This window comes from Salvelinus fontinalis, chromosome 9 (assembly GCF_029448725.1).
Source record: "Salvelinus fontinalis isolate EN_2023a chromosome 9, ASM2944872v1, whole genome shotgun sequence".
Taxonomy (NCBI): Eukaryota; Metazoa; Chordata; class Actinopteri; order Salmoniformes; family Salmonidae; genus Salvelinus; species Salvelinus fontinalis.
In genome coordinates this window covers 33,871,061-33,894,709 of record NC_074673.1, presented here as the reverse complement: position 1 = coordinate 33,894,709, position 23,649 = coordinate 33,871,061, and the positions used below count along the sequence as shown (strand labels likewise).

The window sequence follows — 23,649 nt, the reverse complement described above, 5'->3', positions numbered from 1 at the left end:
TGTACTGTCCAGTACCTTGGTCTGGTAGCTCTCCATCTCCTCCTGCAGGAAGGCCTGCCAGGTCATCTGCTGCAGCTCCTCTCTCAGGTACTGACACGTCTCCATGTGAGACTTGGAGATGTTCTGGGCCAGGTGCTCTGCAACACAACCAAACAGCACATCACAAAAGTGTCAGTCCTGGACGCTGCTCAAGGGGAATGGGAGGAGCTCACAGGTGAACTATGCCACATGAAAATATGATTTATTTACAGCTTCAACTAGGAGGTGGAGAGCTTGGGCTTTATTTGACTGGGAAGACGCTTGTTGACATTTCCTTTTACTGCCTCCAGGAAGCTCCCAGCTGAAGGTTCTGCCAAACCCAACCTAGTTATGCACGGGGAGGAGGGGTGGTCGGCCACACAATATTACTCATTGAAACAAAGGTCACATTTGCTCAGAGAGAAATATTGAGTATAAGAATTTAAATGGTTTTGAAAACACATCTGTTAAAAGGAGTTCCAAGGCACAGGGGAGCCTAAAAAAATGATTTCCCTAGACTCGTGCCCTGCTGGATCCTGATTGGCCCTAATTAATGGAAACTAATTACAAAAAAGAGGCTCTTTTAATGAGTGTTGGAGATGAGTCTCCAACCGCCTGCTATTTTAAGCAACCTTTGTGTCATTTGCCCCACGGTTGAGTTGTTCTCCCCCCTCCTCCCGTCTCCCCCTGCTCCTCACCTAGCTCAGCCATGGACACAGTGGGGGATGTCTCTCCGTTGGTAAAGGAGCAGTAGGGGAAGAAGCCTGAGCCGGGGGCGAAGTCGCAGATGGGCTCGGGCTTGATGCCGTTGATGTCCAGTCCGGACTGGTCAGGGGAGGGCTGGATGTCCAGGTAGAAGCTGCTGACTGCTGAGTCGGGCTTGCTGCCGTCAGGGGTGTGGCCATCCATGTAGCCACTGAGGTCGTCGTGGAGCTCTGTGAGGCCATTGGCCGAGAGGCCGTAGGTGGGTGTGAGCGGCTCGGCCTCGCCGGGCTGCTGCTGGTGGTCCCGCTGCGCCTGCTGCAGCCGGTGTTTCTGCACCTCCGCATACAGGCTGTCCCGCTGCTTCTTCGACATGCGCCCAAACTTCACCGCTGTAGGGAGAGAGGGAGGGAGCCGACTCTCCTTTACTACTGACACATTGACATAACACTCACCTGTGACTCCAGTTTAGCCTCTCTATAACAGGTAAGATTTGTGATTTCAGGAAGTATTAGTGTAGCAATCAGCATTACGAAACCTTCAACACTAACATCCTACTTGCATGAGAACTACCCCAAGAGAGCAACCTACAGATTGACTCACAGCTTACAGGCCACTCAGACACGAGACAGTTTGTTTAATAGAGCCCTGCACACTAAACAGAGCTGGTCCTGAGAGTGAGCTCAGAGTTCTGGGGTCTGGCAGAGTGTCAGATGGCCCGTGTGTGGACAGAGTGGAAGTAAGCGGAGCAGAGGGGAGCGCGGGCAGATGGACTCTGGTGTGCTGAGTAAATGCAGGAGTCACCTTGGCCTGTCCTGATTGTGCGGGTCTCTGTGTGTGTGTGTCCATGTGTGTGAGCAGCGGAAAGGCTCTAAAGACCTGGCCTGATTACAGGCTCCTCTGATCCCTCCAGCCCAGCCCAACCCAATTCAGCCCAGCCACATGCCCTGCAGGAGGTCCCTCCTCCCCCATAGACACTCACCTGTGTGCTTCCATTACTGCGCCTCAGCTGCACCAGTCCAGCACTAATGACACCTCCTAACGACCCTCTGTTCATCAACCCTACTTTCTGTCACACCTGCCAACTTACTGCACAGCCACGCCAGTTACTGGTGGAAATTAAACAGACAATGACGTCTGTCTAGTCCACACTTCCCTACTCTAGCCACTCTGGTGTTTATGATATAACAATCTGTCACATCTATCTTTCATTAAAAAAATATCATAGAACAATTGGATTATCTATCAATAATTCCCTATTCACTTTCATGTGTTGTCTTGAAAGCGTGTCCATCCCCTCCCCTCTTGTTGACGGTGGTACGTACCGTCCCTTGACATGCCCACTGCCAGACATTTCTGCAGCCGGCAATGCTGGCAGCGGTTGCGGCTGGTGCGGTCGATCAGGCAGTTCTTCTGACGGGGGCATGAGTAAGCCGCATTGCTCTGCTGACTCCTCCTGAAGAAGCCCTAAGACAGGAGAAAGAGAGGGAGTGGAGCCAACCATGCTTACAATATGAACCACAGTGGTCCTGCTGTATCCAATGACTGATAGGCTTTTATTTCTCTAAACATTGCGTTTCACTGGGTACTTATTGACAGTATTCATCACTATTGAGGGTATTGTTGCTGAAATAATGTAGAATACTGAACTGCCATTGTGTTGCAGGCTATTGTGTTCTAGTGTCAGTTGTATAGAGAGCTATGTCGTTTTATTGAAGGGGTGGTGTGTTTTAACAATGTTTACTGCAGGGGGTAGTGTGTTTGGGTATGATCATAATTGTAGAGAGTATTTTTCTATAGTTTGTGTAATTAGTGTTGATTAATAACAGGGCTCCAACACGTGCAGTGCTAAAAGATGTCATACACACACCGATTGGAATCCTCATCCTTTGACTTAATGAATTGATTCCAGCACATCATTAACATGCCCCACTCCACTTCTCCATACACATATGTCTTAATTATCTGCTCATTGGCTGTTTAATTACAAGAAAACAGCTGACAGCTGCCGAGTTGCTTTATAATGGCAGCCATTACAGGAGCCAGGCTAGAACTGCTGGTGACAAGCAGCACTCTTTAATAATGCTGTGATTTATGGTCCAAACTCTTGTACTCGCACATATCATTAAATGCCTCTCTGCCTGGAGTAATTAGCAATCATTAAAGATACATTTCAGCAGTTTATTCTTCAGCGTTTTGTTTCTCCAAGGCAGCTAGCTCTTGTCTGAGGGGGAGAGAGAGAGAGAGAGAGAGAGAGACTCTGAGGAGCAGCTGAAAGAGCTTCTGTCTCTCTGTAATAAAGGTGCTGCTGCCTGTTGGAAGAATATTAATGACTCCCCTAGTGACAAGCACAGGAACAAGAATACACTAGAAGCACAAAATAAATTCCCCTCACTGTGAATGGCTGGTATATTTGAAACAGTACAAAATCTTGCATCGATAAAAGCAGCATACTGTAGCAAACTAAACTTCTTTTGCTGATTTTATTTGAAGGAAAAGCAAGCTGCAGCAGAAGCAGAAACACCGAAGCAGCATGTGCCTGAGAGGGAGAGTCTGTACAAGGCAGAGGAGTCACTTTGTCCTGCTAAAAGTGGATCTCTGTGATGTCCTCTGTAAGGCTTGACCACTTTACTGATGATGCTCTCTGAGTTTACACGTTATCATCTCTCGAAAGATCGTTTCAAAAGTTAGACAACATGTTCAAAGGTATTTCCTTGTAAGTTCAACTTTTTCTGCTTCCTGTCCCCCCACCCCACCCCAACACCCACATGTTAGTTCTCTGGGTGCTTACCTTACAGCCCTCACATGTTATCACACCGTAATGGATGCCTGATGATTTGTCTCCACAGATCTTGCAGGGAATTATTTCGATTTGAGCTGGAGAGAAGCAAAGAAAAAATCAACATTTTGCTGTCAGAGTAAAACACCTTCAGTATGTTTAGCATGTTGGTACATGAAAGAGCACTGCGCTTCAAAAACATCTCATCCAGTGGCTTTGAATCCTCACTTCCACACAACATTAAATGAATATTTACTGAGTCGTGCATGAAGGAGGCCATTTTGAATCTTCACTGAGCCACCAGCCAACCACTGTAAACACAATGTCGATTTACATTGCAGGCACAAATGACACAGACTACCATTCACCCACATAACTGAACATATTCCCCAATGGAAAAAAATACTTAATGTTACCTCTTTAACTTCAAAACCGTCCATACCCCATAAGAAAACCCAGTATGGCCACAAATAATGATAACCTTCCTATTGGGATGGTGAGTAGCTATATGAGGCCCAGTGAGATGGGAGTGGATGAAGGCTGTCACTTCAGACAGTAGTAAAGTGCAGTAGAGTTCAGTGAGGTCGATAGTGTTCCGCTGCTGACAGGCCTGTGGGTGATTTAGTGGGCATAGAGGACACAGGCATGGGGGGGACAGGTCTCATCCATCCCGGCCCCCTGCACAGGAGCAGAGCAGCAGGCCACAGGGCAGCGGAACACAGAGAGGCATCTCAGACACAGAACCCCCAGCCTGTCCTACAGCTCTCATGCTTTATCACTGCAGCCTCTGACACAACGTCTCTCTCTGCCTCCACACTAGATCTCTATCTATAACCCAGCTCTCCTCCACAGTGCTAGCATCTCAGACTGCCATTGTTACAGCACGCCGTAGCGCCAGACAAACCAAACTATCTGATCTACACTGAGAAAAGATTATTACTCTATAGTGGCTCCTTACCCAAATGCACATACAGCCAATCAGAGCAAAGAGCACTATCAAACAGCCTACTCTTACTAGTGCTGAAAAAGTATAATTTTACTCATGACCCATTCTAAACATCTAAAACCAGCTACATGTATTACATCCATTATAGTATGGCAAGGTATTACATCAGTCTCTCCCCTAGCTTTATACACCTGGCCTAGAGTCTGTCATTTAGGCCAGAGTAGATAGAAGCTCTGTACTACTTTAGTACACCTTCACATCCAATCCCTTCAAATGAATTTGATCATATCAAATGGGTCTTCCATCCAGAGGACTCAGAGCCCATTTAATCAGCTGCCTGGGAGCGTCTGTTGTGTCATGTGGATAATGTCGGTGTCCCTGAAGTGTGCCCAAGGGAGGCCCGCTGATCCACCAACCCTTTACCACTATACACACTGTCCCTCCATTCAGGAATCTCTGTTAGCACTGCAGAAGTCAACAAGACCTCACCCCTAGATGCAGAATTAGCCTACATTTCAGTCAAAAGAACAAAGAGAGCAGTGAAACACACACCAGTCAGTTATCATATGGAAAACACCTGGGATGACTGGGTATCCTGCTGTACAATAGGGGATAATGACCATAGTCTGCCTAGACTACAGGGAAAACAAACCAGGAGCCAGGTTTTGACACGCTTGCTGAGAGGGTTACTTTATAAATAATCATTATGAATTTCTGCATTGTGTCGAGACGGTTGTCGTTTTGGTTATCTCTGTTTGAACACTGGCATTATGGGCAGTGCACTCCATTGTTTGTTTTTGTGCTCTCCCTGCATGAGCATTAGCGGTGCAGTGTGTTGCGACTCCTTTAACATTTTCAGCCTCATTACAAACATAATTTGTTCTGACATGCACTCACAACAAGTGAAGCGTGCTGTAATTAAGGCTGGCTGGAGTTGTGGTGGAGAAACAGGACTGTATTGGCGGGCGCTGGCCACAGGGTGGCAGTGCAGGGCTGTCACTCTGACTGTGTCTGTAGCTGCATCCTCTCCTCTGAGCCCAGCTTCCAGCTCCCAACTTCCAGCCTTCTCGCTTTCCCACGGGCTCCAGGCTCTGAGCTCCAGGCTTAGATTGCTGCCCAGGGTAGCTGTGAGATGCCTTCATCTCCCCTGAAGAGGCAGGGCTGGCTGGATGCTCGCTCAGGCCTGACAGAGGCTGTGCCACATCAGGTGAAGGCAGAGGGAGTGGAAACGGCAGGGCTGGGCACACACTGATGAGGATGGCTCACAAAGCCCTATCTGTAGCAGTGAGGCCATGAATGCACACAGCCTCACCAGATAACACTACTACACAAGCCTCTGAATGCTCGGTGCACTCAACAGTAAAAAGGGTTTGTCTCCAGTCTAACTGTGGTAGACTTTGTGGTTTGCTATGTAAAAGAAGAACCCAATCTAATCACAGTGAAATAAGCTGCTTTCTGGTAAAGATTCATGAGGAATAAATACAGAATAATAACAGCATGAAGATCAAATAAGCCATTAAGTCACCTACACCATGGGTTCACGTCAATATTTGTAGCAAGCTGCCATCTGGAATGGCTGGTCCTGGGGCTCCCAGTCAGACTACAATTCGGATAGTGTGAGTGGTTTAAAATGAATTCACACAGGGGGCGACGGTCAAACAGAATGGCCTTGTGCCTAAGTACTTCACATCTGGAAGTCAATAGCTATTGACAGAAGCCATGGTGTTAACTGCCATTGTGAAGCTCGCTGCTGGCTCTGTGTCTGGGCTTGACCAGCGCTGCTTACTGCTGATGATCACATTCACAGCGCCTGCCTGCCGTGCTCCCTCCCTGCCTGCCTGCCTGCCTCCCTGTCTGCCCGCATGCCTGCCCGCCCGCCTGCCTCCCTGCCTGCCCGCCCGCCTGCCAGGCAGCCCTGCCTGCTCTGTTTAGGACATCAAAGCCAGGCACAGTGAGACGGTCAGCCATGCTAAAGCCCAACTCAGCAGCCTCCCATTCCTCATAGCGCTGTGAGATTGCCTCCACACACAGGCCACATCAAAGAGAGGGGGGACCTGCTGACGCACACAGATAATGTACTGTGAATCATACGGCAGCATTCACAAAATACCCATCTACAGAAAGAATGAAAAAGGTAATGACTAAGATCCTCGGTGGAGGATCAACCTCTGGTGTGGGTGGCTTTCGGCTTTCACAATGGCTAGCACATGGTGAGAGGACTGTGTAGTAGCCAGCCTCATGTAGTAGTAAAGCCTAGGTTTGTCATACGCCACAACTTGTTAGAGATGCTCTGTCTGTGTCCGTCGCTGTGCAGTTCAAGGACACTGATTCACATCACATAAATGCCCTTTGGAGACTGAGGATGTCAAGCCCTGTCTGTGTCCCCCTCTGCCCTGCACTGTGTACCAAACCACCCTGAGATCAAACCCCACATGAAGATAACAATGCACTTATTAATCCCAGGAAATGAACAGAAAACCGTTTACAAAATGAAACAAAGGTTTTGCCTTCCGCATGCTAACTGCTCCCCGGGACCCTGTCATAGCGTACTGCGTTCCGTAGCTGGCGCTTTAGACCTGACATAAGCACCACAAAGACAGTTGTTGTCAGAGTGAGCATTTTCCCCTGCGCCTCTCAAATATGCTATAGTTTCATTTGTACCTGGAGAGCATCGTTTAGGAGGGAGGAAAAGTGTGGTGTTGACTAAATATATTGAAGGTATATCAATTATGTAATAAGGTTGATCCTTTAATGGTGAATAGCTGATGCGTGTTATTCATGTTACACCGCTACTCATTGGAGAGAGATTGTTATCTACAGTTTAGTAGCGAACGTGCTCCACATTATCTGAGGCAAAAAAACAACCAGAAGCAGCTTTTTATTTTCTAATGGTAAGCCTTTTCAGTGGCATTCTTCACACCCATATGATCCCAGATCTTACTCAAGTAAGGTTTTTTGAATTTGTGCTATTAAAATGAAATAGCGCAGGAATATGTGCAGGGCAGTGCAAATACTGACATAAACAAATCACTACAGAGGCTCTCCAAGTTATTCCTACTGCACACTCAGATTTTCCTGGACAACTGGACTACTGAAATAACGTTTAGAGGATTAGGATGCTCCCTTACATTACAGACACAAACTGAGACTGAAAGCTTAACCCATTACTGGGCTGTGGCACAGCTTCTAGATCATTTCTCATGGATGACTACGCCTACTACAAGGGTGTTACATACAGAGTAATACAATATACAACATATCTCTGAGTGATGGAAGACCTCATAGAGTAAGGTGTAATGTCTTCATCTGCCTCTTCATTGGACACAACATCTGTGGTGTGCATTCTAACACTATTAGATGGATCATTCTTTTTAAGTGTATTTTTGTGGTAAGAGGCAGAAAATGTAAGACTGTAGTTGTAGTGGTGGGCATGTTTTAAGGGTATGGATGTGGTTCTGCATTGCTTTATTGAGAGACAGAGAGAGACTGCTTTGTGTGTGTGAGGGGGGGGGGCTGCCTGTGTGTTGACGGCTGTCAGTGCCCAAATGATGCAAACCAGTGGGCTCATGTTGGAGATTATGTAAGTGATTGGACAGCAATGCTGCGCCTGTGTACAGGTCAACATTATGGGCAGATTAGCAATGGCTCTCCAATCCAACAAAGAAGGGACAAATAACAGTTTAATAAAATTCTCTGCAAAACATTTCGCAACACAACAACAACTAGGCAAATGTTGAAAAATAACACTTGACTACACACAGGGCTAAAATACAGAAATATGTTAGTAGAATCTCTATCTAGATACAGTTTACACCGGCAAAATACCATTGGTACGACGGGTCAGTCGACTAGCTGGCAAAGGCACAGTAAGTCACATTTTTATATCGTAGTTTCCCCACATTTTGACTGCTAGATTAATTTCCCCTTTGGCAATGGAGATCAGCTGTAGTTTGATAAAGATAGTCTATGCTAAATTGAAACCCATGATAGTCAGACAGACAGGCAAACAAGAGCTAGAATCAGATCCTGCCTCTTTTCATCTGCCAAGGCGCTGCTGTCATGTTGTAGTCTAACGGAACAGAACGAGCACTTTTTTATTCCCAATTGCACAGCAGAAGAAAGGTTATTTGAATGTCAGTGGCAAAGGACAGCCGTGGTACAGAGCACAGACAGAATAGTATAAATGTGTTATTTGTTTGGGGACTGGAGCCTGTTGGCTTATTACCATGAGTCTGTCCTCATGACATTTCTACTTCAGTGCAGCTCAGAGATATCAGATTCAGATATTCACCTGCAGAGGAAAAGGCAGTATCATAATTTTACAGCGCCTCTGTCCGTTCAACACACAAACAAGCCAACAATATTTAGACCATGAGTACTAGAACAGAGAAAAGCAGAATTTAAGCATTATTAATGTCTCTATGCTGCCTCCTGCTAATTCCTCTCTATCAACTAATAGCCTAAGCTATGATCCCCATCACTCAAGATATTCTACTTTCAGTGGAACAGCTCTGAGCTTCCCTATTATTCCTGTATAGCACTGCAAACTGAAATGGCTTTGCTAAAACCCAGGACTGGACGATAGCCCTGGGCTGCTTTTGGGATGAACTCATGCGTGTATCTCTGTGTTTGTTTGTGTGTGAGGCCATTAATACTTCAACACCGCCCAAATCGGGATGCCTGTACAACACAGCAGCACTTCTCTGCCTCTTTACCTGACTGCCTTATTGAAATGCATTCTGACACCCTCAATGTGGGGGAGCAGTAGAGGGAAAGAATATTCCCAAACCACAGCACGAGACATCTCTCTCCATGTCTTTTACTCCGCCAGAGGAACAGTAATTTGGGATTTAATGTATGTGTTGTTATGGCAAAGATTGACGAGCTTCCTGACTGTGAGTCTGTGTGTTGCACTCTGGGGGAAACAACAAAAGCCTTGGTTTACAGAGCAGACGAGTGCCATGAAGTGGAGAATGTGTGGTGGTGCTCTTCTCCCGTCCCCGGCACGGCCCGCCCTCCTCCCCCTGCGCCCCCCCCCCCCCCCCCGCCTCCCCCTTCCTCTGATCAGTGACAGGTGAAGCTGGGCCCTGGTACAGGGGACTCCAGTGCCACGGGGCACGCCCCCTCTCCCTCTGTCACTGTGTGTCTGGGTCCCAGTCCCAGAGGAGGACAGGAATAGGAGGGAGAGAGAGCCACACTGCATGCTCTGCTCTGATGCCACAACACAGTCAATCTGGAGACTGCTGCACGCACTTATATATTCATTCTGATCCTGCCTGCTCTGCCCCTGATCCCAGTTAGTCATAGTGAGCCGTGAGAGATGGGAGGCAAACAATTTGCAACAGTTAAATGGAATGAAATGAATCTTCATTTAAAAAAGCGAATGTTTACATGCTTTTAGAACACACTGTGTGTACTTAGTCATCTCTAATACAACACTGAATGTAGAGTGTTGTTGTTTATTTTGTTGGCAGATACATACTGAAACATGGCACTGGACTGGAGTGGAACTCAAAATCACTGAGGCTGAAATCACAGAGGACCAGAAGATAGACTGCTTCAGGAGCCATCCGTTCGAAAGCTGTTTAAATTCAGAGCTATGGGGGGGGGGGGGGGCAGCTTCTCTCATGCTCCGGCTTACAAAGTTTTGATGGCCACTTGAGCTGAGCAGGCTGTGGTTAAAGGTTTGATTGAGGCTTGTCATCAGCACAGTGCTCTTAGTTAAGAACCTCTCTACCTCCATATCCCTGGAGGCCAGGCCAACATACTGGCATCGGAATACACAGAGACATATAAGGAATGAAAGCTTCAAAACATCCAGTGCAATTATACAGTGAGAATTTTACATAACAACAAAGAAGCTTGTTCCATTGCACACGGGAATTCACCATTGTCACGCCGTACCACTTCCTTTCTCCTGCAATTGCTGCATTAATATGCATTTCTGTAAGAAGCTTGACTGCTGCTGGGCTTCATTGAATATGATCCTTACTATCAACTCTATTCTTCACAGACAGACGTAAAATTATGTATGACAACATACAGCAGACTGACATCCAGACAACGTCCTGTGGGTGTTGCATGTGCGCTAATAATGTGGTACATTTGGATGTTACATCTATGTGGAACGTGTGTGGCACTGAACCTACGTGTGGGGTACTGAATATGTGTGTGGGACATGTGTGCAGTGTGTGTGTGTGTGTGTGTGTGTGTGTGTGTGTGTGTGTGTGTGTGTGTGTGTGTGTGTGTGTGTGTGTGTGTGTGTGTGTGTGTGTGTGTGTGTGTGTGTGTGTGTGTATGTGTGTGTGTGGAGGGAACATGTGTATAAATCCTGTCTGCTGGGACATGCCCATGGCAGACGGTGTGTGAGAGGCTACTGTCCCTCCATGGGGGTGGAGGGGAGGGATGCTGGAGGTCCCGGCTCAAGCTGATGCCCAGGGTCAGTGGGTGAGGGGCACAGAGCCAGAACACACATGGAGAGCAGGCAGGGAGATTACTTCAGCTGACAGTAATTGTCCCTCTGTGCGCTCCTTAGGAAAACCTGTTCCCCACACTGACTAACTTCCACAGATTGGCTCCAGATAGCAAGCATCAGCTTGAGGGAAGCTCTACATGAGCCAGAAGTAATGGAGGGGATACTGTGTTGTAGGCAGGTGTATAGGGCTAACGTAGCTAAACACTTGGTCCATACCATCTACACACAATATAATAGTCATTCCCAAGCATATGAACAGGGATGCCTTTCCCTCTGACTCTCAGCTAAACATCACGGTGGCCTTGTGTGTCAAGACATGAATCAAACAGCAGCCACTGAGTATGTCACAGTCCTTCCTAACTATAATATCAGCTTACACAACATGTCCTGTGGATTGTACTGTGCAGCACAGTGTGATGTACCTCATGGCTAGCTATCATTCTGTTGCTAGAGGGATGTTTCTGTAGGCAGCAGAAAATAATGAATTATAAGAAGTTAACAGAATTCATACATTGTGACAGAAAACACTGTTGAAATTAAATTGGAATGATACAGATACAATCGATGTGCTGCTGAATAAGTGGTTGCTTTGAATGACTTCCTTTTAGAGAATGTTGTCATAGTGCTTTCACAATGGATGTCATTATATTTATGTCCGAGCCTCCATTACACAACAGTTAATACTTGTAGTAGACTGACTAGTGACATTACACCACCTCCGCCACTCTGTTTGAAGGTCCTGTGTTCTCATCAGCACGGAAAGAGAAGGCAAGGACAGGCAAGATGAATTACATCAACGGCCAGGCGATACTTCCAGGGATGTGTGATTGAGACAAATGGGCTTGATACATTAGCAGGGATACTGAATCCTGTCCCCCACAGATCCAGGGGAGATAGAGCTGAAACTAGAGGCACCCAACCTTTCCAGGGATCAGCGGTGTCATGGAGCCTCAGAAAGAGACCTTTTTCAAACACTGGAACCAGTCACTGTCTCACTATATTTTTACGTGGAAGTTTTGTCTTCTACCGTGCAAGCCCTATTCAGATACCTTGACTTGGTTCTCTCCTGCAGGTGCAGAGAGTGAAATGGAAAGTGTGTGAGAGCGAGAGACGTTACTGTTCCGTTCAGGAAACCCTTTGCTTTTAGTGTCTTACACTGTGAACACTTTCATCACGCATCATTTATCTTTAATGACACTAAATGTGCAAAATGATTTGACTCCAAACACTTGATTGCCATAATGTTAAATATGTATTTCTGATCAAATTTGCAAGGCACATTAAAAATCTATTTATTTATTCAATTTTCCTGCTGGTAGTATTAATCTGTCTGATTAAAGCCAAATGAATTACTATGAATGTGAATGTAGTCCTTATCATTGTAGAAACCACTTTTATAATGCTGTAAAACTACCATTTATTATCAGGTAGATACAGTATCCTACTGGATTCATTACTATTAAACAATGTTACTTTTTTTTTTTAAATACACATGCATTCCTGGGAATGCAGAAGTACTATCCCCCCCCCCCCCCCCCATTCCCTGCAGAGGACCTGCACCACAACAGTAGTTCTATGCTATTTCCCAGTTGAGCCATGCTGTATGGGGCACATTCCTAGATAACCGAGGAGTATGAGAAGTCGTCTGCTGACACACAAAGGTCAGACTGCTTAAAGCCTGTGAGGCACAGTCCCGCTGCACCACTGTTTTCATAGCCCTATAAACACTGGTCTGGTTTTGTTTAACATGGCAGGATTAAGCAGCCATGCAAAAAGCATCCTTCTCACTTTGCACGCTTTGTTTGCAGAAGGGGGGCAGAGCAGAGCGTTCGCTGCCTAGCTGCCTGCTACCTTTAGGTGAACCTGCTTCGGTGACTGTCAGGGAATGTACCATGGAGCTTAATCCCTGGCAAATAAAGAAGCACTAAGATTAATGATGGCATAAACACATCCCAAAAGCCCTGGAATAATAATCAGCTCTTCAGCCCATTCTGTTCCGATGCAAAGTCATCACACTGGGCACAGACGTCAAATCAACGTCTATTCCACATTGGTTCAACGTAATTTCATTGAAATGATGTGGCAACAATGTTGATTGAACCAGTGTGTGCCGAGTGGGAGCTGACAGACAGTAAATCCCTCACTCCCCACCCCACCACCTCGCATCGCCTCAACCAGGAAGCCGCCATGCTTTGTTGCTTCATCAACACCAGGAAGCAGTCAATACTTTCCACTGGAGAGGCAGGATACGCCATACAGGGTACACTGGGAGAGAACTACTGAGCCAGAGCTGGAGACTGACAGGGACTTCCACAGTATTACAGTGGCTCTCCTCTCCTCCCCCTCCTACCAGAGCCTGCCAAGGCCACAGCTGGCCCTCAGAGCAAGGCCCACAGCGCTCGCCTGTCACACCCACTAATGAAGACAGGACGGTTTGTCATAAAGCTTCCTTTCTAACACAATCCTGATGAGTCTGTCAACCTTTTTTTCATTACAAGTTCTCAGAAGACAGGAAGACCCGTGCAAAAACAGACCCGTGCAAGACCCTTGCAAAAACAGACCCGTGCAAGACCCGTGCAAAAACAGTTTAGTTGACGTCAGGAAAGAGAAAAAAAATCTTAGCGCTGGTAAATACAGCAATAAATCACAGGTCCAAACCAAACAAGGCCATTAAAACGTCATCAGGAGCATGCTCCTGTCCCCAGGTCCGCGTGTCCCTGTCATCTCTATGGAATGTGCAGCTTAACAGTTGGTTCCCCCAAGACAACCCCGTCTCTGATAAGGCCTCTTACAGTATAAAGTGAATCAGCGAAGTGCGGAGTCAGTTCTGATACAGGCAGAGAGGGGAGTGGAGAGAGAGGGGAGGATAAGAAGTCGGGGTCCAGGCCAGGGTAGGAGAGCGTGGGACGTGGAGCTGGGGTGGGAGGGCTCCCTCTCCAGGAGGCTGCTCTCCAGCATGAGCACAGAAACAACCCCCCCTGCCTAATGAGGGGTGAAGTGAAGCCCCCTGTGGGACCCCCCAGGCACATTCATTAGGACATGAAAAAGCATTTCCCGAGGCAGAGCAGGCACCCGCCTTGTCCCGGACATGTTTAATTTAGGGCCATGTGAAGAGGCCAGAATGGCCATGTCCGATCTACAAGGCCAAGGGAGGGGCTGCTGAGCCTGAGGAGGAGAGAGTACTTTACTGCAGTGGTTCCCAAACTGTGGGTCGGGACCCACTTGTGGTTCGCGGGATGACATTTTCTGTGCATATATATATACAGTACCAGTCAAAAGTTTGAACACCTACTCATTCAAGGGTTTTTCTGTATTTTTACCATTTTCTACATTGTAGAATAATAGTGAAGACATCAAAACTATGAAATAACACATATGGAATCATGTAGTAACCAAACAAGTGTTAAACAAATCAAAATATATTTGAGATTTGAGATTCTTCAAAGTAGCCACCCTTGGCCTCGATGACAGCTTTGCACACTCTTGGCATTTTCTCAGCCATATTAATGAGGAATGCTTTTCCAACAGTCTTGAAGGAGTTCCCACATATGCTGAGAACTAGTTGGCTGCTTTTCCTTCACTCTGCGGTCCAACTGATCCCAAACCATCTCAATTGGGTTGAGGTCGGGTGATTGTGGAGGTCAGGTCACCTGATGCAGCATTCCATCACTCTCCTTGGTCAAATAGCCCTTACACAGCCTGGAGGTGTGTTTTGGGTCATTGTCCTGTTGAAAAACAAATGATAGTCCCACTAAGCGCAAACCAGATAGGATGGCGTATCGCTGCAGAATGCTGTGGTAGCCATGCTGATTAAGTGTGCCTTGAATTCTAAATAAATCACTGACAGTGTCACCAGAAAAGCACCATCACACCTCCTCCTCCATGCTTCACAGTGGCGACCACACATGCAGAGATCATCTGTTTACCTACTTTGCATCTCACAAAGACACAGCGGTTGGAACCAAAAATCTCAAATTTGGACTTATCAGACCAAAGGACAGATATGATGAAACTGGCTCTCATGAGGACCGCCACAGGAAAGTAAGACCCAAAGTTACCTCTGCTGCAGAGGATAAGTTCATTAGAGTTACCAGCCTCAGAAATTGCAGCCCAAATAAATGCTTCACAGAGTTCAAGTGACAGACAGGGTTGGTATACAAAAGATACCTATGTGGTAAAATACTAAGTCCATATTATGGCAAGAACAGCTCAAACAAGCAAAGAAAAATGACAGTCCATCATTACTTTAAGACATGAATGTCAGTTAATTCTGAAAATTTCTTCAAGTGCAGTAGCAAAAACCATCAAGCGCTATGATGAAACTGGCTCTCATGAGGACCGCAACTGGAAAAAAAGACCCAAAGTTACCTCTGCTGTTCATTAGTTAACTGCACCTCAGATTGCAGCCCAAATAAATCCTTCACAGAGTTCAAGTAACCGACACATCTCAACATCAACTGTTCAGAAATTGCATGGTCGAATTGCTGCAAAGAAACCACTACTAAAGGACAACAATAAGAAGAAGAGACTTGCTTGGGCCAAGAAACACAAGCAATGGACATTAGACCGGTGGAAATCTGTCTTTTGGTCTGGTAAGTACAAATTTGAGATTTTTGGTTCCAACCGCCGTGTCTTTGTGAGCTTCACAGTAGGTGAACAGATGATCTCCGCATGTGTAACAGTCCTGACCTATTTATGTTAGTTTTTATGTGTTTATGGTCAGGGCATGTGTTTTGGGTGGGCAGTCTATGTTATCTGTTTCTATGTTGGTTTCGGTTTGCCTGGTATGGCTCTTGATTAGAGGCAGGTGGTTTGCATTTTCCTCTAATCAAGAGTCATATTTAGGTAGGGCATTCTCACTGTTTGTTTGTGGGTGATTGTCTCCTGTGATGTCTTCGTTTGTGTTCGATGTATTCACTTTTGGAGCTGTTTGGCTGTTCGTATGTTTCGATGTCCGTTCCTGTTCGTGAGTTTACGTTTGTCTATGTAAGTTTATGTTCAGGTTGCGTCAACGTCGTTTTGTTATTTTGTAAGTTTTGAAAGTGTTTGTTTTGTTTCGTGTTGCCATCAGTTTTCGTATTAATAATAAAGATGGCATATTTCCCTGACTCCGCATATTGGTCTGAAGATCCTTCTCTCCTCACCTCATCTGAGGATGAGGAAAGCGACAGCTCTAACAGAATCACCCACCAACAAAATGTGACCAAGCGGTATGGGAATGCTCGACGGAGCAACAAGGACTTTTGGACTTGGGAGGAGATCCTGTCTGGTAGAGGACCCTGGGCGCAAACTGGAGAATATCGCTGCTCTCGTGAGAAGAGTGAGGCAGCCACAGCCCAGGAGCGGTGGTTTAAGGAGGCAGCTAGGAGACGTGGATGGAAGCCGGAGAATCAAGCTCGAAACCGGAATTATGAGGGGACACGTCTTGCACGGAAGCCCGAAAAGCCCGTGAGTAACTCCCAAAAATTTCTTGGGGGGGGGCTAAAGGGTAGTGGGCCAAGGGCAGGTAGGAGACCTGCGCCCACTTCCCAGGCTAACCGTGGAGAGCGGGAGTACGGGCAGACACCGTGTTACGCAGTAGAGCGCACGGTGTCTCCTGTACGTGTGCATAGGCCGGTGCGGGTTATTCCACCTCCCCGCACTGGTAGGGCTAGATTGGGCATTGAGCCAGGTGTCATGAGGCCGGCTCAACGCGTCTGGTCTCCAGTGCGTCTCCTCGGGCCGGCATACATGGCACCTGCCTTACGCATGGTTTCCCCGGTTCGCCTACACAGCCCGGTGCGGGTTATTCCACCTCCCCGTACTGGGCGGGCGACCGGGAGCATTCAACCAGGTAAGGTTGGGCAGGCTCAATGCTCAAGAGAGCCAGTACGCCTGCACGGTCCGGTATTTCCGGCGCCACCTCCCCGCCCCAGCCTAGTACCTACAGTGCCTACACTACGCACTAGGCTACCAGTGCATTTCCAGAGCCCTGTTCCTCCTCCACGCACTCTCCCTATAGTGCGTGTATCCAGTTCAGTGCCTCCAGTTCCGGCCCCACGCACTAAGCCACCTGTGCGTCTCCTAAGTCCTGTACACACTGTCACTTCTCCCCGTACTAGTCCTGAGGTGCGTGCCCTCAGCCAGGTGCCACCAGTGCCGGTACCACGCACCAGGTATAGAGTACGCTTTGAGAGTTCAGTGTGCCCTGTCCTTGCTCCACGCACTAGTAGGAAGGTGCTTATCATTAGCCCGGTGCCTCCAGTTCCGGCACCACGCACCAGGTCTACAGTGCGCCGTATCCGGCCAGAGCCATCCGTCTCCCCAGCGCCATCTGAGCCATCCGTCTCCCCAGCGCCATCTGAGCCATCCGTCTCCCCAGCGCCATCTGAGCCATCCGTCTCCCCAGCGCCATCTGAGCCATCCGTCTGCCAGGAGCCTGCAAAGCCGCCCGTCTGCCATGAGCCTGCAAAGCCGCCCGTCTGCCATGAGCCTACAGAGCCATCCGCCAGACAGGAGCCGCTAGAGCCGTCAGCCAGACAGGAGCCGCTAGAGCCGTCAGCCAGACAGGAGCCGCTAGAGCCGCCCGCCAGACAGGATCTGCCAGAGCCGCCAACCAGACAGGATCTGCCAGAGCCGCCAACCAGACAGGATCTGCCAGAGCCGCCAACCAGACAGGATCTGCCAGAGCCGCCAACCAGACAGGATCTGCCAGAGCCGCCAGAGATCCATGAGCAGCCAGAGCCGTCAGAGAGCCATGAGCAGCCAGAGCCGTCAGAGAGCCATGAGCAGCCAGAGCCGTCAGAGAGCCATGAGCAGCCAGAGCCGTCAGAGAGCCATGAGCAGCCAGAGCTGTCAGAGAGCCATGAGCAGCCAGAGCCGTCAGAGAGCCATGAGCATCGAGAGCCGTCAGCCTGCCATGAGCGTCGAGAGCCGTCAGCCTGCCATGAGCGTCGAGAGCCGTCAGCCTGCCATGAGCGTCGAGAGCCGTCAGTCTGCCATGAGCGTCGAGAGCCGTCAGCCTGCCATGAGCGTCGAGAGCCGTCAGCCTGCATGGACCTGCCAGAGCCGTCCAAACAGGACCTGCCAGAGTCCTTCAGCCGGGATCTGCCCCTTGTCCCGGTGTTGCCCCTTGTCCCGGTGCTGCCCCTTGTCCCGGTGCTGCCCCTTGTCCCGGTGCTGCCCCTTGTCCCGGTGCTGCCCCTTGTCCCGGTGCTGCCCCTTGTCCCGGTGCTGCCCCTTGTCCCGGTGCTGCCCCTTGTCCCGGTGCTGCCCCTTGTCCCGGTGCTGCCCCTTATTCCAGTGATGGTCCTTGTTCTGGTGCTGCCCCTTGTCCCGGTGCTACCCCTTGTCCCGGTGCTGCCCCTTGTCCCGGTGCTAGCTGTTTATTTAGGGGAAGGTAGTGTTAGGGTGGTCAGTGGAAGGGGTAGACAGAAGAGGGGAGTGACTATGGTGGTGCGGGGACAGCGTCCTGAACCGGAACCACCACCGTGGTCAACTGCCCACCCGGACCCTCCCCTGGACTTTGTGCTGGTGCGCCCGGCGTTCGCACCTTGGGGGGGGGGTACTGTAACAGTCCTGACCTATTTATGTTAGTTTTTATGTGTTTATGGTCAGGGCATGTGTTTTGGGTGGGCAGTCTATGTTATCTGTTTCTATGTTGGTTTCGGTTTGCCTGGTATGGCTCTTGATTAGAGGCAGGTGGTTTGCATTTTCCTCTAATCAAGAGTCATATTTAGGTAGGGCATTCTCACTGTTTGTTTGTGGGTGATTGTCTCCTGTGATGTCTTCGTTTGTGTTCGATGTATTCACTTTTGGAGCTGTTTGGCTGTTCGTATGTTTCGATGTCCGTTCCTGTTCGTGAGTTTACGTTTGTCTATGTAAGTTTATGTTCAGGTTGCGTCAACGTCGTTTTGTTATTTTGTAAGTTTTGAAAGTGTTTGTTTTGTTTCGTGTTGCCATCAGTTTTCGTATTAATAATAAAGATGGCATATTTCCCTGACTCCGCATATTGGTCTGAAGATCCTTCTCTCCTCACCTCATCTGAGGATGAGGAAAGCGACAGCTCTAACAGCATGTGTGGTTTCCACCGTGATGTACGGAGGAGGAGGTGTGATGGTGTGGGGGTGGTTTGCTGGTGACACTGTCTGTGATTTATTTAGAATTCAAGGCACACTTAACCAGCATGGCTACCACAGCATTCTGCAGTGATACACCATCCCATCTGGTGTGTGCTTAGTGAGACAATAATTTGTTTTTCAACAGACTGTGTAAGGGTTATTTGACCAAGAAGGAGAATGATGGAGTGCTGCATCAGATGACCTGGCCTCCACAATCACCCGACCTCAACCCAATTGAGATGGTTTGGGATGAGTTGGACCGCAGTTTGAAAGAAAAGCAGCCAACAAGCGCTCAGCATATGTGGGAACTCATTCAAGACTGTTGGAAAAGCATTCCCGGTGAATCTGCTTGAGAGAATGCCAAGAGTGTGCAAAGCTGTCATCAAGGCAAAGGTTGGCTCCTTTGAAGATTCTAAAATCGAAAATGTTGATTTGCTTAACACTTTTTTGTCTACTACATGATTCCATATGTGTTATTTAATAGTTTTAATGTCTTCACTATTATTCTACAATGTAGAAAATAGTAAAAATAAAACAAAACCCTTGAATGAGTAAGTGTGTCCAAACTTTTGACTGGTACTATATATATATATTGTTTTGGGGGGGATAGAAAAACACTTTCAGTGTAAACTTAAATGACTAAAACCAAATAGAAAGTATGTAGAAAACAAAATGTACCTATTTATTTTGTAACATAGCCTATAATCATTTAGAATTTACAATCAACAAAATAAAAGCTAGACAATCAGGCCCCCATATAATTTGTTATAATATTTAAGCATAAGATCACAGCATTAGTCAAAATGCGTAGAATTGCAGGAAATCCGCTTAAAAACTAACATTTTTCCAAGCTTCATGAAAAAATGTATAGAAATGCAGAAAAATGTGCTTTAAAAGTGCAACATTTAATTTCAGCTCCATGGCAAAATATTTAGAATTGCAGAACATTTTCTCTCCACTGCAAAGATTATATTTTTTACTTCTTCTTTGGTATGTGTATTCCCCCCCGCTCAACTCTTATGGTTTGTTGTGACTCAAAAGACACCTCAATTGGTGGGTCATGAAGCAAAAAAGTTTAGGAACCCCTGCTCCTTAATACATGCTCCTATTAGTTAATAGTTAAAAGTGGAAAGAGGTTTTAAGGGTTAACAGCATGCCAAGCCTATAATGGTCAGATAACTCAATTAAACGTGAAGTCAAGTACATAAAACAATATAAAATAAAATAATCCACTGTAGGTCTGTATGAGGTAACAGCAACTAAGAGGGTGTTTTTAAATTCAGATTAATTCATTGCATTTTGTTGCATGCTTCTGTTATCGCCTCTCATGCTCAAGGCAAAAATAATAGATTCATTTAGCTAGTGGTGGTTAGTGGAATGGAACTAGGGATTATGATAATGCAGCTTCACGGTCTGCTGGTAGAATAGTAACAAGCATTTTTTACACTACAGGAACTCGCAAATACAATCAAGGTATAATATTCTAAGATATCATATAAAAAAATTATATATCTGTAAAATCTCAATGCTTTTGTGAACAAAATAGAGAAGGCACAGCTTCAGTCCATTAACACTCCAACACATAAGGAGAAGAGGGGCATTACAGGGTATCACTCCATGCAAAATAAAATACATCCTTCTTATCTCTTATCTTTGTTCCTTATGAATCATCTTATTTATTAAGACTGTCTCCTTGCCTTGTTAGATATGTAGAACCAATCTCCCATAATTAGCAACTGCTAACCTTTGGGATGCTAATCCCCCGTGAATTCTGGATTTGTACATCAAAGCAAGACTCTCCCACATAGCTGGTGCTTGAAATTACAGTCGATTTCAAACCTGCAATTATTTGTATAGCATGGATGCAAACAGCCTCCTCTTTTATGTCTCCCAGAATCCCGTGGGTTTGCAGTAAAAAAAAATCCTTAATCCACTCCAGTGGAATCCAAATATAGAGTTAACACTGGATTCCAAAATTCATATGTGCAGCCAAGTGCCTGTTGTGCACGTAAAGTAGAAAAGGCTTCCTCTTTTGCATCGTAAAGATTTTATTTCTTTGGTGGCTTAGATGCATCCCATAAAAAGCAGGCAATTGCTGGGGATAAAATCATTGCCAATTGTCAGCTGTCCTTTTCCCAGGCATTCATTGAAAGTTAATTAAACAATCAATGTCTGCCCCTATGTCTAATGTACTGGCTTGTCCAGGGCTGTGTTAATGGCGTGCTATCTCTGATGTTTAGATGCTGCAGCAATTTGAGCCCTGTCTCATTCAAGGTCAGGCTAAATCCATTGTGTTGGGAAGGTGGAGATTATACAAAGAGGGAAAACATCTGAGAGAGCCCCCCCCCCCCCCCACACACACACACACACACACTCACACATACACACACACACACAAGAGAAGAGGGAGAAGGCATCTTTGAGAATTCACAGGGAAGGTGCCTCCAGCGTAAATCTTCCCTAATGAGAGACATGAGTAACACATGTGTCAAAGATGTGCACCAAAAGAGAGAGGTGGGCTTTCATTCTGTCGATCTAACACATTTCTCCTTCTATCACATCAACGTCATATGTTGTTGTGGATAGGTGTCATAGACTACATAAAAAAAGTGGATTGGATAAGGGCCATACACAGTCAAATGTATTTGAGTATACAGTGAAATCCAGACATGTTTATCCTTTACATTATAAAATGTTCTGACATCCACTGGGGCTTAAAGAGATTCTCCGGTACTTTCGTATACTTTTTAGCCAGTAGTTCTGAAAGTAGCACTCACGAGACAAAAGTGGTCCCTGAAAATTGCGTACTACACTACATCACATACTGAATATGCAGATATGTGCTACACGTCATTGCTCTCTCTCTCGCGCTCTGCTGTGTGTGCATCATGTGCTTCTTGCTAGCTGTCTCTCAAATGGTGAGGAGCTGAATCTCATTGGTTGAACTCGAATTGCTAGGGGCTGGACCACATGGGGGAAAATGTAAGGATAATGGTGCAGCACAGCTTCCAGAACAACTGTGTCTTTCAAACTATGGCTAATTGAGGTAGAACCATAATTCTACTCATAGATTATGCATTTATGAACTACACATTGACAGATCCAGCCCAAAGCAGGAGGTTTAAAACATACTTAGTAGTTGCCAAAGTTCTGAAGCATGTCTTTAAGGTATTTACATGCACGGTCAAAACAAGGATATGCATCACAAAGGTGAAACAGGAATCAAAATAATGGAAATACACTGAACCAAAATATAAACATGTAAAGTGTTGGTCCCAAGTTTCATGAGATGAAAAAAAAAATGTATGCACACATTTCTTTACACCCCTATTAGTGAGCTTTATCCTTTGCAAAGATACTCCATCCACCTGACAGGTGTGGCATATCAAGAAGCTGATTAAACAGCATGATCATTACACAGGTGCACTTTGTGCTGGGGACAATAAAAGGTCACTCTAAATGTGCATTTTTATCAAACAACGCAATGCCACAGAGCGTGCAATTGGCATGCTGACTGCAGGAATGCCCACCAGAGTTATTGCCAGATAATCTAATGTTAATTTCTCTACCATAAGCCGCCTCCAACGTTGTTTCAGAGAACTTGGCAGTACGTCCAATCGGCCTCAATCCGCAGACTACGCGTAACCAGGACCTCCACATCCGGCTTCTTCACCCGCGGGATCATCTGAGACCAGCCACCCGGACAGCTGATAAAAATGTGGTTTTTCACAAGTGAAGAATTTCTGCACAAACTGTCAAAAACCGTCTCAGGGAAGCTCATCTGCGTGCTCGTTGTCCTCACCAAGGTTTTGACCAGACTGCAGTTCAGCATTGTAACCGACTTCAGTGGGCAAAGGCTCAACTTTCATGGCCACTGGCAGGTTGGAGAAACATGCACTTCATGGATGAATCCTGGTTTCAACTGTACTGGGCAGACGGCAGATAGCTTGTATGGTGTCGTGTGGGAGAGTGGTTTGCTGATGTCAACGTTGTGCACAGAGTGCCCCATGGTGGCAGTGGGGTTATGATATGGGCAGGCATAGGCTACAGACAACAAACACATTTGCATTTTATTGACGACAATTTGAATGCACAGAGATACCATGACGAGATCCTTAGGCCCATTGTCCTGCCATTCATCCGCCGCCATCACCTCATGTTTCAGCATGATAATCCATGTCACAAGGATCTGTACACAATTCCTGGAAGCTGAAAATGTCCAAATTCTTCCATGGCCTGCATACTCACCAGATATGTTTTCCATTGAGCAAGCTCTGGATCGACGTCTACAACAGTGTGTTCCAGTTCCCTCCAATATCCAGCAACTTCGCACAGCCATTAAAGAGGAGTGGGACAATATTCCACAGGCCACAATCAACAGCCTGATCAACTCTATGCGAAGGAGATGTGTCGCGCTGCATGAGGCAAATGGTGTTCACAGATACTGACTGGTTTTCTGATCCACACCTATACTTTTCTTTTAAGGTATCTGTGACCAACAGATGCCTTTCTGTATTCCCAATCATGTGAAATCCATAGATTAGGGCCTAATGAATTTATTTCAATTGAATGATTTCCTTATATGAACTGTACCTCAGTAAAATCGTTGAAATTGTTACGATTAACAATG

At 46.6% G+C, this 23,649-nt stretch overlaps 1 protein-coding gene across 3 annotated transcripts in view; it reads right to left on the bottom strand.

The window, feature by feature from the left end:
* Nucleotides 1–23,649, bottom strand: part of LOC129862466 (nuclear receptor ROR-alpha A) — a 311,180-nt gene that overhangs the window by 9,944 nt on the left and 277,587 nt on the right. For all 3 annotated transcript variants that reach the window (XM_055934178.1, XM_055934177.1, XM_055934179.1), the window contains 4 exons: nt 3,512–3,597; nt 2,046–2,187; nt 717–1,112; nt 16–137 (listed from right to left, as the gene is read on the bottom strand). In XM_055934178.1, coding sequence (XP_055790153.1) covers nt 16–137; nt 717–1,112; nt 2,046–2,187; nt 3,512–3,597 — 746 coding nt within the window. The remainder of the gene's footprint in view (nt 1–15; nt 138–716; nt 1,113–2,045; nt 2,188–3,511; nt 3,598–23,649) is intronic.